This window comes from Mustela nigripes, chromosome 18 (assembly GCF_022355385.1).
Source record: "Mustela nigripes isolate SB6536 chromosome 18, MUSNIG.SB6536, whole genome shotgun sequence".
Classification (NCBI taxonomy): domain Eukaryota; kingdom Metazoa; phylum Chordata; class Mammalia; order Carnivora; family Mustelidae; genus Mustela; species Mustela nigripes.
Window position 1 is genome coordinate 23,180,946 of NC_081574.1, and position 15,056 is coordinate 23,196,001.

Consider the following 15,056-nt stretch of genomic DNA (forward strand, 5'->3'; position numbering starts at 1 on the left):
TCCCGTTTTATATAAACTTCACACTTAGTTGCTTCGTGTCTGCCCCCTCCAGACCGCGAGGAGAGGTCCCCAAGGGCTCAGAGACCACGTCTGGGTTGTCCCAGCTCCCAGTCCATTGCCTTGCTCAAGGCCGCCATCACCATTACTTGAGGGAACCGACCCCAGTGAAGAGATGTTTCTACATCGCTGTGAAGTGAAGGGACAGCCAGCCGATGTAGTACCTGCGCCCTTCCTGCAAACATCCTTTTCCTTCGACTCATTGTCCTCTTCCTGCTGAGGAGGAACAGTCACACACACCCCTTCAGCTGCCCCCCTCCCGGCCCGCCCCTTCTCTACCTTCTGCTTGCTCTTTCCCCACACACCTTCTTCTCCCTCAACTTTCTTATTCCCCTTCTTATTTCCAGAACTTCCAGCCTCCTCTCCCAGTGTAAATATAAGGGGCCGGGCCTGGGAGTACTGGATAAGCATGCACCCCAGACCATGAAGGGAGAGAAGAGGCCTCAGAGGACACCGGAAGTTGGCCGGGAAGCTGGAAGGCAGCAGAAACGTTACAGCTCTGTTCGAAGAGGAGAATGCGTCTCAAGGTTTGTCTGCAAGGTCCCACGGATTCCACCTCACTTTCCCTGTTCCTCACTTCCTTTCAGTTCCCAGAGGCCCTCCGTCAACAACCATCTTGGCGTCCTCAAACAAGGTGAGAAGTGGGGATGACCTCAGTGTCCTCTGCACAGTCCTCGGGGAACCCGACGTTGAGGTGGAATTCCGGTGGATCTATCCAGGACAGAAGGTAAGGGCTGTCCCCCCCGCCCCAGCCAGCTCTCTCAGCTCGCTGTTTGGTCCTCTCTCCGCACCTGTAAGGGAAGAGATCAGAACTTTAGAAGTGCAGGAAGTGTGTGGAACCACAGTAGGAGCCCAGGCTTATTGGTTTTCTAAGACATTTTATTATATTTACAAGTGTTTTTTTTTTTTTTTTTGGAAAAAAATGGGTTCCGTCAGGCAGTTCAGCATACCCTCTTGATAGGTTATTTTTCTCCATAACCCTTGAGCATGGATGAGACCTGAAAAGCAAAGAAGGGAGCCTTCCTCTTTCTCCACCCCCAATCCTGGGTCAGCTGGAGGCCACTTTGTTTCCAGCAGAGAGCTCTCCCCATAGAAACTATGCCCTGTGCTGAGGACATCCACCAAGTGGGCATAAAAACATAGGCCCTGGCAAAAAGGTGCTGTGAGGCCAGAGATTATTTTAAAATAGACTTTCCATAAGAGCAACTACCGCACATTGAGCCCCTGTGCCTGTTTTGCTCACTAAAATAAACAGCTTTCTACCACCATGGAATAATCCCTTCCTTGCCAGAAGAGATTTGGCCTCCTAAGACACAGCCCATAAGCCAGAACTGTATTGGCTACTATGATTGGTAGAAAATAACTCTCCCTGGAAAAAAGTTTCCTAGGACTAGGTACATGTTTTTAAAAAGCAACGTCACACTTTGAAGACATCAGTGATTTGCAACAACATGTTTTCTTTTTATGAGCAGAAAGGGTATTTTTTTTTTAAAACACTGGTAATATTAGAGTTAGGTTAAATTAATCTAGAACACACTACATTCTTATCACCAAAGTTGGATGAAGCATCTTAAAAGTAACCATCTCACTTTCTAGAAATAGGAAGTTATGTCATCTAGGGCATCAGGTTATCCATCCTTGGGGTACAGCTTTTCTCCTCACCAGAGTCCTTTGGAATATCGATTTCTACTTCTGCTTGCCCCAAATCTGAACAATCAGGAGCTCTTACTCATTCACAATTGCCTTTAAATTCTGTGACATAGAACTACGGAGTGGGCAATGTCAAGAGCAGTGGAAACTTTTATCCCTGGGTTTTTTTGTTTTGTTTTTGCCTAATTCCAGTTCTACATTCTTGGAGTTCCAAAAGAATAAATTTTATATTAAGTAGCCACTTACTGAAGACCAGAAAGAGCGTGCCAAACAGTATTATGTTCATACAGTGTAAACGCTCCCCTGTGCTACACATACCAAATAATCTTTTATAAGTACGTATTTCGGCCTTGGAAAACAACACCCAATAGTGCTGGGTGAATGGGAGCTGTTTGTAGCAGCCTGTTGCTTGTGCTTCAGCACATGGGGGTGTCGTTCAACAGGATGAAAGGCCCGTGACAATTCAAGACAGTTGGAGGCTGATCCACAGAGGACTGGGGCACACCACAAGAATCTCCCAGAGCACCCTGACCATCGAAGACTTTGAGACCATTGATGTAGGATATTATATTTGCACTGCTCACAATCTCCACGGGGAGACCACAGTTGCTACCACTGTTGAGTCTTCCTGACTTGGCAAATGAAGTACGAAGAACTGATGGAAAGTTCATTTGTGTCCATAACCTGCTTCGGGGTTCTTTTGACTAATGCTTTGCCAGAGGCTGATGTCAAGTGCCAGACCCCACCCCCTGCCCTGTGAGTCAGACCCAGACATCCAAACTAAAAGGAAGTCATCCGGTCTAATAATAGAAGTGTTAACTCCTCTGACAGAGAGCATGTATTTTGATTGCTTACCTATCTCCATGCATTTCTACTTTTTATAATAAAAAAGCATCGATATTAACTTTATATCCTCATTTCTATTAAATAAGCAAGCTTCTGTAAAAACAAAATGAGCTAAGTGTTCATTTTTTAGTTTGTTTTGAAGCGCATCCAGGAGGACTTGCTGGCAGCAATGTTTGGACCATTACCCAAGATTCTATTTGATACCACAACTACAACACATGAGGACCTAAAAATGCAGTAATACATGGGTCGGCCACATCTACAATGCAAATACAAAGGTATCAAAAAATGGCGTAAACTTGCCTTTCTAAGCTGCCGTACTCAAAAGTATGAGTTCTAAAGGAGTCATTCTCGAGTATTTTTTTAAAAATTCAACTTTCAATATAAAATAAATTTCCAGGTCAAGGAAGACTCAACTTCATTTAGGCTTTTTTGCCATCTTTAAAAATATTTAGACTTTAGCTGTTTAGCTATTTTCTTACCTTTTCCAGAAGAAATTGTTAAAATCCGTCAAAATTTCTCCAACACACATAGCTGGGAATTCAGAGAAGCTTACCTGTAAGTCTCACTCTGAAAGGCAGATTTCAGCCCCATGACTAATTCTGTCATTGCATTGGAAGCTCCTGGGAAACAGCTGAAGAGGAGACAGATGGCCACCTGGGTCTTGAGATGGGCTAAAACTGGGTAACACTTTGGAGGATGGAATAGGTCCAAGGTTACAATTCTTACATTGAATATTCCAGCATTATTTATTTGATCAAAGTAAAATACACTTTCCATCACTACAAACTGATCACAACTACAGTTTATACATCCATATTTTCATGACGTGCCAACATTTTGCATCCTACATGAAAAACATTTGGTTTGGGAAAAAAAAAATCAAAGTTCTCTGGTTCATTTCCTATCTACTCTCCAGTTGCCTCCCATTCTCTGAAGACATTTTGTATTAATTGTGTAAAAGACTGATTTCCCCAGACATCTAAATGGTATGGAGGACAGCAAGGAACAGCACAAGACATCCCATGCCTAGGAGATGGATGGCAAACCCGACTTTGGCTAATGGCATTGAAAACAACTCAGAAGGGCAAGCGGAGAGCTATGCCAGGAGGTGGCAGTGAACCTATATTTCCATTTATCAGAAGCAAACATGGAAGGTTACATACATAAGAAACAGTTGGAGGTTAAAGGCTTGAGACACAATCACTAATAAAAACAACCATGCATCATGAAGATCAGTTTGCTATGTAGTATACATGTAAATGAGAACTCCTATCCACCTCTAGTATCCCAAGTCCATTCTTACCCTATAGCGGTTACTTGTAAAGCCACTGGGCTGATATCAGCGACAGAGGTTAGTAAACACTGACATGCAGGGAGAGGGAGATGAAGCCACAGGTCTTCCTTCTACTTCCCCCGAACCAAAGTACTAGAAAGGGGGGAGGTAATTATAAGTTCTGAAAAGAAACTGCAATGCAACTTCGAGGGAGTTGCACATTGTCCATTCATTCAATGACCATTCTGCTACTTTCTCAAGGACAGAAGGATTCTTCAAAGGAAGCATGGAAACAGCATCTCTTCTCCAAATGTTTTACTCAATATGGCATCATTGCGTTAAACAGGCTGTTCCTGCTCCTCAAGAAGCACAGAATCCTACCTTAGTTCTAACTAGCTAATGACTTACTCTTCATTCTCTCTAGGGTTTCCCAAAATTTGTACTAGGAGATCCAGGCCTTGGTTTATTTGGAAAGTGGTTTTGGCACCTCGATGATGAGCTGGCTCTGGAAAAGCATATTTCTTGTCCCAGAGAAGAGTAGGTAGGAGGTAGAAGGTTTGCTTTTGTGGCTCTGGTGAGAGGTGGGGCAGTGGAGGCGGGGGGGTTGGGGGAAGAGGAAGTGGGGGAGTGAGGATCATGGGAGAGCAGATAGTTTCAACCCGTGGGAATAGCTCAGATCAAGGTAAAAGTAAGGCAGAAGTAAATCAACCAGTACTGCCCTTTTGCTTTATACAGATTTTTAGAAAAATTAGGGTTCTCTATTTGCGCATAGCCTGAGAAAATAGATTGTAGTATCATGTTAGGTTCACGTGGGGATATTAAAAATCTAACTAGTTTCAGCTGACATTGCTAAGCACCAAAAGCCTGCCAACAAGTTACTCCAGAAGGATACAGAGCTGGATAGACATGGACAAGTCAAAGCTCTTCCTGTCATTACCACTCCCCACCGTCAACAGCTGAGCCAAGTTGGTGGTAGAGAATTTTAATTCAAGCAACTATCATTCCTCCTCCTATGGCTTTTGCAGAAATGCATACACTGACTGTTATTAGATTAGTACATACCCAGATTTACGCAGCATTGGACTTTCAATTCAGAGCAAAGGAGGCAGCGTCAGACACAGGACACTCTGTGCACCCATTTCATTCACACATCCCCAGTCAGACCAAAACAAAAATCACAAGAAGGTGTCTATGGTGAAGAACATTATAAAGGTTATAAATCTTTATCTTAACAGGCCCCTGAGAGTTTTTTTTCCCCTTATGCTTAGGTGAAAAAGGCAATGAACAAGACCCTCTTGTTCTTGAAGTGCTTTGTGCAACAGCGTCCATGTAGATCCATTCTGAGATATTTGGGGGGAGGCTCTGGGACGGGGTTCACGTCTTCCTCCAGAGTTCCAGTCTCCTAAGGAGCCTTGGGGGTGGCGACTCTCCAGTTCCCGAGTGGTCAGCACGCGTCCACTACTGTAGCGCTCGCTCCCATGGGTGTGGTTAGGGTCAGTCCCGCAGACCTGTACAAATGCTTGTGGACAGTCTCCCAGCTTCCAGAAAGCGTCATCTGGGTGAGATGCTGGGGCTGGGGAAGGAGCCGGAGTTCCTCGGTGACTGGAAGGGGACAGCGGCGGACGTGGGGGACCTCTTGGGGCTGCACAAGTCCCCGTTGTGCAACTTCCACAGCAGCTCCTCGTTCTCCATGGACAGTCTCTTGTTGACCTTGGACTCCTTCTCCAGGGACTCCTGAAGAACAGCCTGCTCGGTGGAAAGTTGCCTTGAGGACAAAAAAAAAAAAGAGCCACAAACCACGTGGACCTGAGTTCAAAGGAACTTGAAAAAATTCTTACCACTTAAAATTTGAGCCCACGAAACAATCCCTTTGGAACAAAAGGGAGTCCTGCCCAGGGCTGACTGGGCACCGGGGGGGGGGCCTGGTTGCTGGAGAAACGCTGGGAGTGTAAGCCTCAGTCCAAGGAAAAGTACCTTTGGGGGCAAGTTCCCTGTTGGCTGGGTGGCCCTACCACAGCTTTTCTCCATGTCTTATGACTGTCTCATGCTTGGGGCTGTTTCTTACTGGGTCTTGTGATGCTTCTTCTCTGAAAGCATCTCAGGGTCAGGAAGCCGGGGGCCACCGTGGTCCAAACCACTGGCTCCCACCATCCGATTTTCCACGTGGGAGTCAATACCTGGTGAACCACCCACTTCAGCCCTATTTCACGCTCATGACATGGGGTGGAGTGTGCTAACGAGGGCAGGAAGAGCTCAGGGAAAACGGACGTGCTTACCTGGAAATCGCCATGTGCTTGTCCATGCGAGCTTTCAGTTCCTCGTTCTCCTGCTGAAATCGCTTCAGTTTGTCAACCAAGGCTGTGTTGTTGTCCACCTGGGTGTGAACGAGAATGCTTGCATTTAGACATCAAACAGGAAAGCCCCTCCTTCCCTCAGATGCATTCCTGACACTAAGGCACTTGGAGAGATTTCATTAAGGAAGGTTTAGTCGAATTCTGAAATCCCTACACATGCTGCCAAAGAATCTGTGGCAGCCAAACAGAGCATCTAGATGTGTGTTTTTCATCTTGGAACACTGAAAAAATAAAGTTGAAATATAAAAAAAATAGATTTTTAAAATCTATTTTTTAATAGATTAATAATTTTTAAAAAAGCTCTGCCAGGTCACTGATGGGGCCCCGGGGGTGATGGACTTGTTCGGGGTTGGTGGGGAGGGGGGAGGTGGGGGGAGGTTTTAGAACTGCCCCTGAGAACTGGTGCCCGGCCCTGGGCAACATGGGCCCTGGGTGTCTCCTTCAGTTGCAAGGTGGTCAAATGACAGTAGCACAGGCCTGTACTACAGCTTCCTGTGGTAAATTCTGGAGAAAAAAAAAAAAAAAAAATCCCTGTGTTCGAAGAAAACTCATAGTAGGCCCACAGCTGACAGTTCTGTCCATTATGGTCTTAACGCGGTTTGGAGTTTCTCTGTAGTCTTAAATTTGGGTGGCCACACAAAGCGCCGATTGACCAAGCTCTGTGGAACACCAACCAGGAGAAGGAGCACTTGCTACACAAAGCCTCCCTCCTGCATTCAGGGGAAGAGACATTCGTTCTCCTGTGGGCCTGCCCAGGCTAAACTTCCAGGGAAAACAAACTGATCAGGGGAGAGGTTCCAGGATAATATCCCAGAAGACATTTCATCACTTAACATGACGAAGAGCTGATTACCTCCCCCTACTTTCTAAAGGTAAGATTTTCTTACTTGCTGAGGCGGTGACCTCATAGCTCTGTCAGAATTAATGCTAATCCCTGTCTCGGCAGTGTATGACTAATCCACTCTGATTATGATTCTCGGTTGGGAGTCCTACTCTTCTTAACATTTCCTATTATCCAGAAAGTGCTCAGGACAAGCCAGTCAGGTGGGATAACCTTCCCAAAAATGAGACTGTAAGAGAAAGGGAGCCTTGGGATTTCTAGTAATTACAAAGGAATTCAAGATAACACATGAGGTGGGGAAATCTGGAATGAGAGACTGGGCAGGGATTGGTCTAATGGTATTATCTCATCCAGTGCCTCCTCTCACAGGAAACTAGGCCTCGTGTTCCCACACAGCCAACCACCCGTAGAGCTAGTTTTCATACCAAAGCTTTCGTACTGAGAAAGCCTCCTTGCTTTCTAGGAGTCTCATTTTCTACACAGGCTCCAAGCTTACAAATACAAGCATACCTCATTTTATTATACGTCACTTCTTCGTGCTGTGTAGGTATTGTGGGTTTTCTGGGGGGATATTTTGTTTGTTTTAATAAATTGAAGATCTGTGGCAACCCCATGTCAAGCAAGTCTACTGGTGCTATTTTTCCAATAGCATTTGTTCTCTTCAAGGTTTTTGACACATTTTGGTCATTCTGGAAATATTTCAAACTTTTTCTATACTATTACATTCGCTATGGTGACCTGTGATTAGTGATTATGACTCACTGAAAGTTCAGATAGTTAGCACTTTTTAATTAGGGTATGTGCATTGATTTTTTTGTTTAGTTTTGTTTAGATATAATGCTATTGCAGACTTAACAGACTTCTATGTGCATTGGAAAACCAAAAATTGCATTTGACTCACTTTATTGCAACACTGGCATTGCACTGGTCTCAAACCAAACCCACAATATCGTTCACTGAGGTATGCCTGAAGATAAAGTAACCACGGGTTTACCTGTTGCAGCAACTCAATGCTAACGAATACCATGATACTTCTCGGGCATGGCAAGAAACAAAAATATTTCTGGGTCAACAAAAATTACAATGTGTTGTCAATTTTATAACAGAGCCTGTTCTTCATGTATATGGTATTTTGAAAAGTTTGGATGCACGAATGGTACATGGGGCAACAAATTATTAGCAGGGCGATCTACAGGACCAGTGACTGTGAGATTCGCTGAGTTATCAGGCTTGATGAAACAGGATGACCTTTGGCAGAAACTGGTATCTATGTCAGATTAGGCTCATTAATCAACCACAAGAATTCCTCTTTCCTTCAAAAGAAATATCAAAACTGCTTGGCATGTCAAAGTGCCCATATATCTAGGTGGGGGTTTAGCCCTTACATCCCTCAACCGTGAGGTAATGGTGTCTCTAGAAAACTGAACCAAACCAAACACTGAAAACTCAGACAAACCAGGAAGCAAACAAAGAGTGGCCTCCAGGCTCCCTGATGTCCAGCGCTGGTTTGGGCTTGAGCGAGGCACTCGGTCACTCAACCATGAATCATTCATAATTGGGGGACAAGGGACAGGCACAGTGAGGTGGCTGGCACAGTCAAGGGCAAAGTATGGCAGGAGCTGAAATCACTTAAGCTTCCTTGCCCAACCCCGCCCACTTGGTGAGACTCCTGTCTCCCAGCAGCTGCGGGCCAGGGCTGGGCACACACCACTCAAACACGGACTTCTCCATAAACCTGTCACTGGCTGAATCGGTGCTCTGCCCTCAAGGTTACAAACTCTGCTTCATTCTTATTTTTCATAATGTTTGCATCTGTCCAGCCAGATTAATTTTATGAGAGCACGACTCTTCTATTACATTCTAATTCACGAGAAAGAGGAGGAATTTAGATAGCAAACTGCATTGCCCTCATTCATTTACATTTTTAACTGTCTGTGAATAAGACAACAGTCCAGAGTTGGTGATAGAGGAAAGTACTGTTTTTTACATGTTTTTAAGATTCTTCATAGATGCATTAAGATTCAGAGACCACTAAAACGGAAGCCTAATTTGTTTGTTGTGGTTTTTCCAAGGACCCAAATGCTGCTTTCTATATTCCTTGGGAAACAGAAAAAAAAAAGTTCCAGAAGGCAGCAATAAATAAGCCTGGAGCAAACCCACAGAAGCAAATGTAGCCTCTGTTACTTTCTGCACCTTTCCAAGTACCTTGAAGTAGCAGTTAAAATGACTCCGCAGTTCTAGCTCAGAGCCCAGTTCCTATGCCACAGACTGCATTTCTGCCGGGTAAACCCCTGAAAGAAACATACCAGTTTCTCCATTTTCATTAACTTGATGTCTTGCTGATGGAGCTTCTCATTCTTGATCTCCAGCACGGCCTTCAGGCTCTCTAACTCCTGCTCCAGGTACATGAGCTGAGGGTTCTTCTGGAACAGACACAGCAGAACCCAGCTTTGGTTATTTAACCGCACGTTGTTAAATTCTTAATAGAGTCTCTGATTAGATTTAGATATTGGGGGAGAGACTTCTAACCTTCTCACAGCAGCTAGAGGAAGAGGCGGCAAAGGGTTAAGAGAACAGTAATCTCACAGTCTTCGGTTAGAAGAATGAAATCATTTCATCCTTGCAAACAAACACTTCTTTCATTTATCAGGAACTTAACATGGGAAAATATTGGTCACACCAAATATTTTACTGGAAGAGGGAAAAAAAAAAAAAAAGCATTGCTTACAACGCAAAACTACTCTGGCGAGAGTTGAGGCCATTACAGTCCTTTACTGCTGTTTGGTGGGGAGAAAAGGGAACAACTGTTCTCTGTCAACAAAGCTGGGAACTGATCAGGAGTGAAAGGGCAGTGCATTTCTAGGGCTTTCTGGAAAACAGAGTGACAATCGTGTCCTGAGTCTTTGGCCATTTTTATTATGAGGGGGCTCTATTGGCTTGGCCTGTCCTTCTCGTTTATTCTGTGAAACCCTACAGCATACAGCACATGCACTACTAAAATTCTGTCCAAAATAAATGCTGCATCAGGGGAGAGATCCTCTTAGAGCCCACCACCAGAGTGGAATCCTCACTCCTTGCTTTAGTTCTGGAAATCTAAGTGAATCCTCCCAAACATACAAACTGACCATGTCAGATCTACCAACTGGATGTCTAAGCTCAGACAGGTGTCAGTGGGTAAGTCACCCAAATTATACTCCTGGGCTCCAGACCAAGCCTCAGGGATGATCAGGGAATGGGTCTTCAGGACTACCTATGTAAACGCCTCACTCCATAGGACACAGAGAGTCCCACAACCCAGGGGACCGGCTCAGGGAAGGTTCCAGAGCGGGAAAGGGCTGGGGCAGGCTTAACACCCAAGTCTGAAAATCCAGAGCTCTTGCCCAAATTTCATAGGCCTCAAATACTCTCATCCTTTGACACAGGATGTATTATCTTTAGGGGAAAAAAAATAACCAGTAGCTCATTTTTCTTAAAAGGAGACATCATTTCCTCTGTCCATTTTTACACTTGATCATAGCCAGAAGGCCGAGAAGCAATACCATGTCCATTTTTAAACTTCGAGCATTCACAGCCCCATTTCCACCGCACCTTTGCTGATGTCCCTGCTGGCCTGGGCCTTCCTCAAATGCGCTCTCCCAGGGCGTCAGGTGCATTCCCACAGGGGGTCAGGCCTCAGGTAACCCTGCTTTCCTCAATCTGTTTCCGTTTGTTTTCAAAAACTGCTGCAGTTCCAGGAAGCCCTTTAAAACCCACTCCTGGAACCACTTATAAGGTTTACAGCCTGCATGTAAGCCTAGATTTTTTTTTTTTAAATCGCTCTTTTGTCTAAAAATCTTCCAGTATAGATAGCTTTGAAGTTTCACTGGGTATGACCTCGTCTCATCCAATTGTATTCAAAAGTCTAGAGGGTATCCAAAGACATCCGTGAAAAATTTCACTAAGAGACCCACGCACACGTACTTTCCAAGCCAGCAGATTTTAAGTGGCAAAAGAACTTTGCTTCTGCAGTCTCAGGCACAAACATATGAAAGGGAAATGGTGGCACTGAAGACAGAAAGAGACAAGGTGGGGCCAGGTGAGTTAGGATACCAGTTGCAAGAGAAAGGTGAGCTTACAAGATAAATCTGTACTTTTCCCAAGTGAGGATTATCCATATGACCTATTGGGCAGACACAGATAGGAATGAAGCGTCTATACATAATACACATTGATCTCCAGGACAGAAGGCGAGCCAAAGCAGCCAGACACAAAAAGCCACACAGAACATGATTCCATTTATAGGAAATGTCCAGAGTTGGCAAATCCATGGAGAAAGAAAGTAGAATGGTGGGTCCCTAGGGACGGGGGGTTTGGGGGGATTTAGTGGGGAATGGGTACAGGTTTCTTTCTGGAATGACAAAATGTTCTGGAAGTAGGTAAGAGTGACCAATGCACAATTTGTGAACCACTGAACTGCACATTTAACAAAGGGTGAATGTTGTGCTATGTCAATTTTAACTCAATATACCAGGGAGGTTCTGGGTTTTTTTTTTTTTTTAAGAAAAAAAAGTGTAGTCTTCACATGAAACCCTGACCCTCACTGACAATTTTCTTGTCTTCGCATAGTTATCGGTTTAGACCACTCGCAATGTACTGGGCTTCCTCTGTATGTCAGGTCTTGGGATTTCTAAAAGCCATCAGTAAACAAAGAAGCCAGTTTAAAAATTACTCTGCAACATATGAAAAGGATTCCAAACCACTATCATGTCCCCGGCTGCCGAACACAGGCTGACCCTCACAGGCAGCTGAGCAGAAAAGAACTCAGTAGCGATGGAGAAGCACACACAACTTACTAAATTTGCTTTCTCTCTCGATATTCTTTTTTGTTCTTCTGATTTCAACTTTTCATTTAAAGCATCATTTTCACTCTTCAGATCATTGATTTGTTTCTACAACAAACAATGAAATGTGGAGCACAAGTTAGCAAGCAGACACCAGAAACATAGCAAATGTACACAGAAACATTACCCAAACCACACAAACCTCAGGAATGGGGATATTTTGGGGGGGGTGGGGGTAAGTCAGATAGACTCACCTCCAGTGATTCCTGCTTCTCGTGAAGCATATCCTCAAGTGATTTCTTTTCCACTTCATGGCTTTTCTTGATTTCTGAAAAGAAGGGATTTTTTTTGGAGGCAATGGCATCCTATGAGATCACTGTATTCTACAGTTGTTAGAGCATGTAGATCTAAGAGTTGATTATGAAGCAGTAGGACTATGTTACTTTATATTCGTAAGATGCTTTCATAAAAATTAAGCTCTCTGTTCTCAAATTAGCCTTGTGAGGGGAGTAGGGCAGATATTTCCATTTTATGATGGAGAGTGCAGAGGCCCCCAGAGGCCAGAGGAAACAGCATCCTCCTCAGGGGAGGGCTCCTCCAACACTGGCCTTCGCCCTCGTGCTCTGGAGTTCCTGCGTGCTTTTCCATTTGCTCTTCGTGAACCAAAAAGAAGTCTAAAATTAAACCCAATTCTAGCAGGAAGGAAGAACGACAGCGTTTACTAATATCTACCCTTGGCCAGTCACTTTGACATGTTGTCATCTCTGACTTCTCAGGACAATTCTATTTTTCTGATGAGAAAAGGCCTTTCCCACTGGGGAGCCCACCCGCTCGTAGCCTGCGTCTACAGGCTTCTCTGAGGGGTGCACGGAGCTGAGTGTAACAACTTCCACGAACCTTTGTGTTCTTAAAGAAATGGCTCCTCTTCCTTCTACTTCAGCCTTTCCCATCATGATAAAATAATTTTAAAATATAAAATAATTTTAAAATATTCTTTCTTGACTCAACCGGTGCCATCTCCATGTCACAGCGTTCTTGGTGTGCAAGAGAGTCGGTGAGCAATTGTTTTAGCACTGATCCTTTACTGTGGCTAGGATGTAAACTAACACTTTTAACTTCCCAGGACTTCAAGTGGTAAAGAACAGCTACTACCAAAAAGGCCTTTACGTTCTTTAAAAGCTCTTATCTCTCAAAAGGCTGGCATTTGTGACAAACTATTATTTGCCTCCTAAGGGGAAAAGGGCATCTGCTAACAATGAACAATGCAAAAAGAAAGCAAAAACACTCCAAACTGAATACCACAGGGTATTCTCTGGAAGGGAAAGTTATGAATCATTTCCGTTTTAAAACATATCACATTGTTCCATTAGATCTGAATCTATTTAAAAAAAAAAAAAAAAAAAAAAAGCATTCTTGCCTGAAAGGGAGGTTTCATAGGCTTTCTTTAGCAATTCGATTTTCTCTGAGTGGCTGGCTTCAATTTCCAATTTAGAGGTTTCATGGGCAGCATTTAAATTATCAAACTAGAAGGGAAAAAAAAACAATTAAAAGTCTTGAGTAATAAGCAACAGTATTAGGAGACTTGATACATAGTGTGTATTCAAGTTAAAGGGCTGTCCAGCACATGGAAAGAACAACCCAATCTGGATCTGCCCTTCCCAGTTCTCCACTGTGTACCCCGTCAGGAACACCAACACTCAGGCTCTCCAGGGTCCTCTGATGCAAACAGTCAACTCCATCATGAGGAATGAGGATTTGTATCATGGTGATAGGACCATGTATGATCCATGCCTATAATACTGGTCTTTATATCCTCAGTCCTTAGCGCATCTAACCCTCTGGGGGTTTCTAACCCTCTGGTCTAGTAGGTACTCAGTAAATATTACTAAATGGAGAACTGATTTTAAAAGGAAGCAAGAAAATTAAAGAGAAGCTTATGATATGGGCCCTCTCTGGTAAAGAAATGAAGCATTTCTTTGTTGTATATACTGCCAATTACTTTTACCAGTTTTTTCCTTTGGATTATGTTGTTTCTCAATGTTTTACATTTGTACATAATGTAAACATTTTTCATTCCCTCTGTTATTTCTTCTATCACTTTTTAACTTAAAAGCTTTTCTTGGGGCCCCTGGGTGGCTCACTGGGTTAAAAGTCTGCCTTTGCCAAGGTCATGATCCCAGGGTCAGCAGGGAGCCTGCTTCTCTCTCTCTCTCTCAAATAAGTAAATAAAAAACTTTATAAATAAACAAAGACTTTTCTAACCCTCTGAGTTAAAATATTCTTCTGTTTTAACCTAGGTTTTACTATGGATTTATTGATAATACTTCACTAATTAACATAGGATATATTTTGAAATATTGTACAAAATGTGGATCTGAATCTGGTTTTTAGCCCCCACGATCTTCTATTGCCAAGCAGGTATGTGCAACTAAAATTAACTAAATAATCTTTCTCACACACACACAAAAAAAGTGTGTGAAATATGGGTTATTAAGTGTCACTTTGAAAAGGAAGAAATGCAAACCCATCATTTAGCAGTATAATATCAATATGCTCACGTAGGGATTACTTCCAAGTTGAATGATAAAGGATTTTTTTAAACTTTTTTTTTTCTTCCCTTCTTTCACTCAACATTGCTTTGAGCATAAGAAAAAAAAAAACCTGATAAACCCCTTTTCACTTATTTAAATAAACAGAAGTTCAAAGGAAGTTCCTCATCCCACAATTAGAATTTGAATACATGGCCATGACCAATAACATGCTCAGACTCCAAAGGCACAGACCTGCTCTTGCAACTGAGTTTTATACTTCTCTGCTTCTTCAATGTAAATATTCTGGAACTTTTCACACTCCCCGGTGTAAAATTCTTTAAGCCGATTTTCTAGCTCTGACAGATCAGTCTGGTGCTGCTGGTTTAGCTTCTGAACGAACGCTTCATAAGCTATTTGCAAGTCATTCCTCGCTTTTTCTAATTTCTCACAGGTCGATGAAGCAGTGACTGAAAAGAGATGAAAAAGGGAAAAGACATTTCATCTGCGCAATGTCCTAAATTCATCACATTCACGCAGAGCTGTGATGAGTCTGGAAATACGGACACAGGACTCTCGGAGTACTTCGTTCTCTACCAGATTTCCAAATGTAATGGTATAAAAGTGAGCAATATATAGGAACAAGAGGAAATGGTCGCTGGCAGCAAAATAACCCCCCCCCAA

At 43.3% G+C, this 15,056-nt stretch overlaps 2 protein-coding genes across 8 annotated transcripts in view; one reads left to right on the plus strand and one right to left on the minus strand.

Moving 5' to 3' along the window:
• Nucleotides 1-2,945, plus strand: part of PDGFRL (platelet derived growth factor receptor like) — a 68,160-nt gene extending 65,215 nt beyond the window's left edge. The window contains exons 5-6 of the mRNA XM_059384393.1: nucleotides 645-784; nucleotides 2,151-2,945. Coding sequence (XP_059240376.1) covers nucleotides 645-784; nucleotides 2,151-2,339 — 329 coding nt within the window. The 3' untranslated portion in view covers nucleotides 2,340-2,945. The remainder of the gene's footprint in view (nucleotides 1-644; nucleotides 785-2,150) is intronic.
• Nucleotides 2,946-3,283: 338 nt separating this feature from the next.
• Nucleotides 3,284-15,056, minus strand: part of MTUS1 (microtubule associated scaffold protein 1) — a 168,970-nt gene continuing 157,197 nt past the window's right edge. For 4 of the 7 annotated variants that reach the window (XM_059384386.1, XM_059384385.1, XM_059384391.1 and 1 more), the window contains 7 exons: nucleotides 14,628-14,842; nucleotides 13,262-13,367; nucleotides 12,099-12,172; nucleotides 11,857-11,952; nucleotides 9,331-9,447; nucleotides 6,106-6,203; nucleotides 3,284-5,594 (listed from right to left, as the gene is read on the minus strand). In XM_059384386.1, coding sequence (XP_059240369.1) covers nucleotides 5,381-5,594; nucleotides 6,106-6,203; nucleotides 9,331-9,447; nucleotides 11,857-11,952; nucleotides 12,099-12,172; nucleotides 13,262-13,367; nucleotides 14,628-14,842 — 920 coding nt within the window. In that variant the 3' untranslated portion in view covers nucleotides 3,284-5,380. The remainder of the gene's footprint in view (nucleotides 5,595-6,105; nucleotides 6,204-9,330; nucleotides 9,448-11,856; nucleotides 11,953-12,098; nucleotides 12,173-13,261; nucleotides 13,368-14,627; nucleotides 14,843-15,056) is intronic. The other 3 variants (XM_059384387.1, XM_059384389.1, XM_059384388.1) reach the window with 3 other exon arrangements.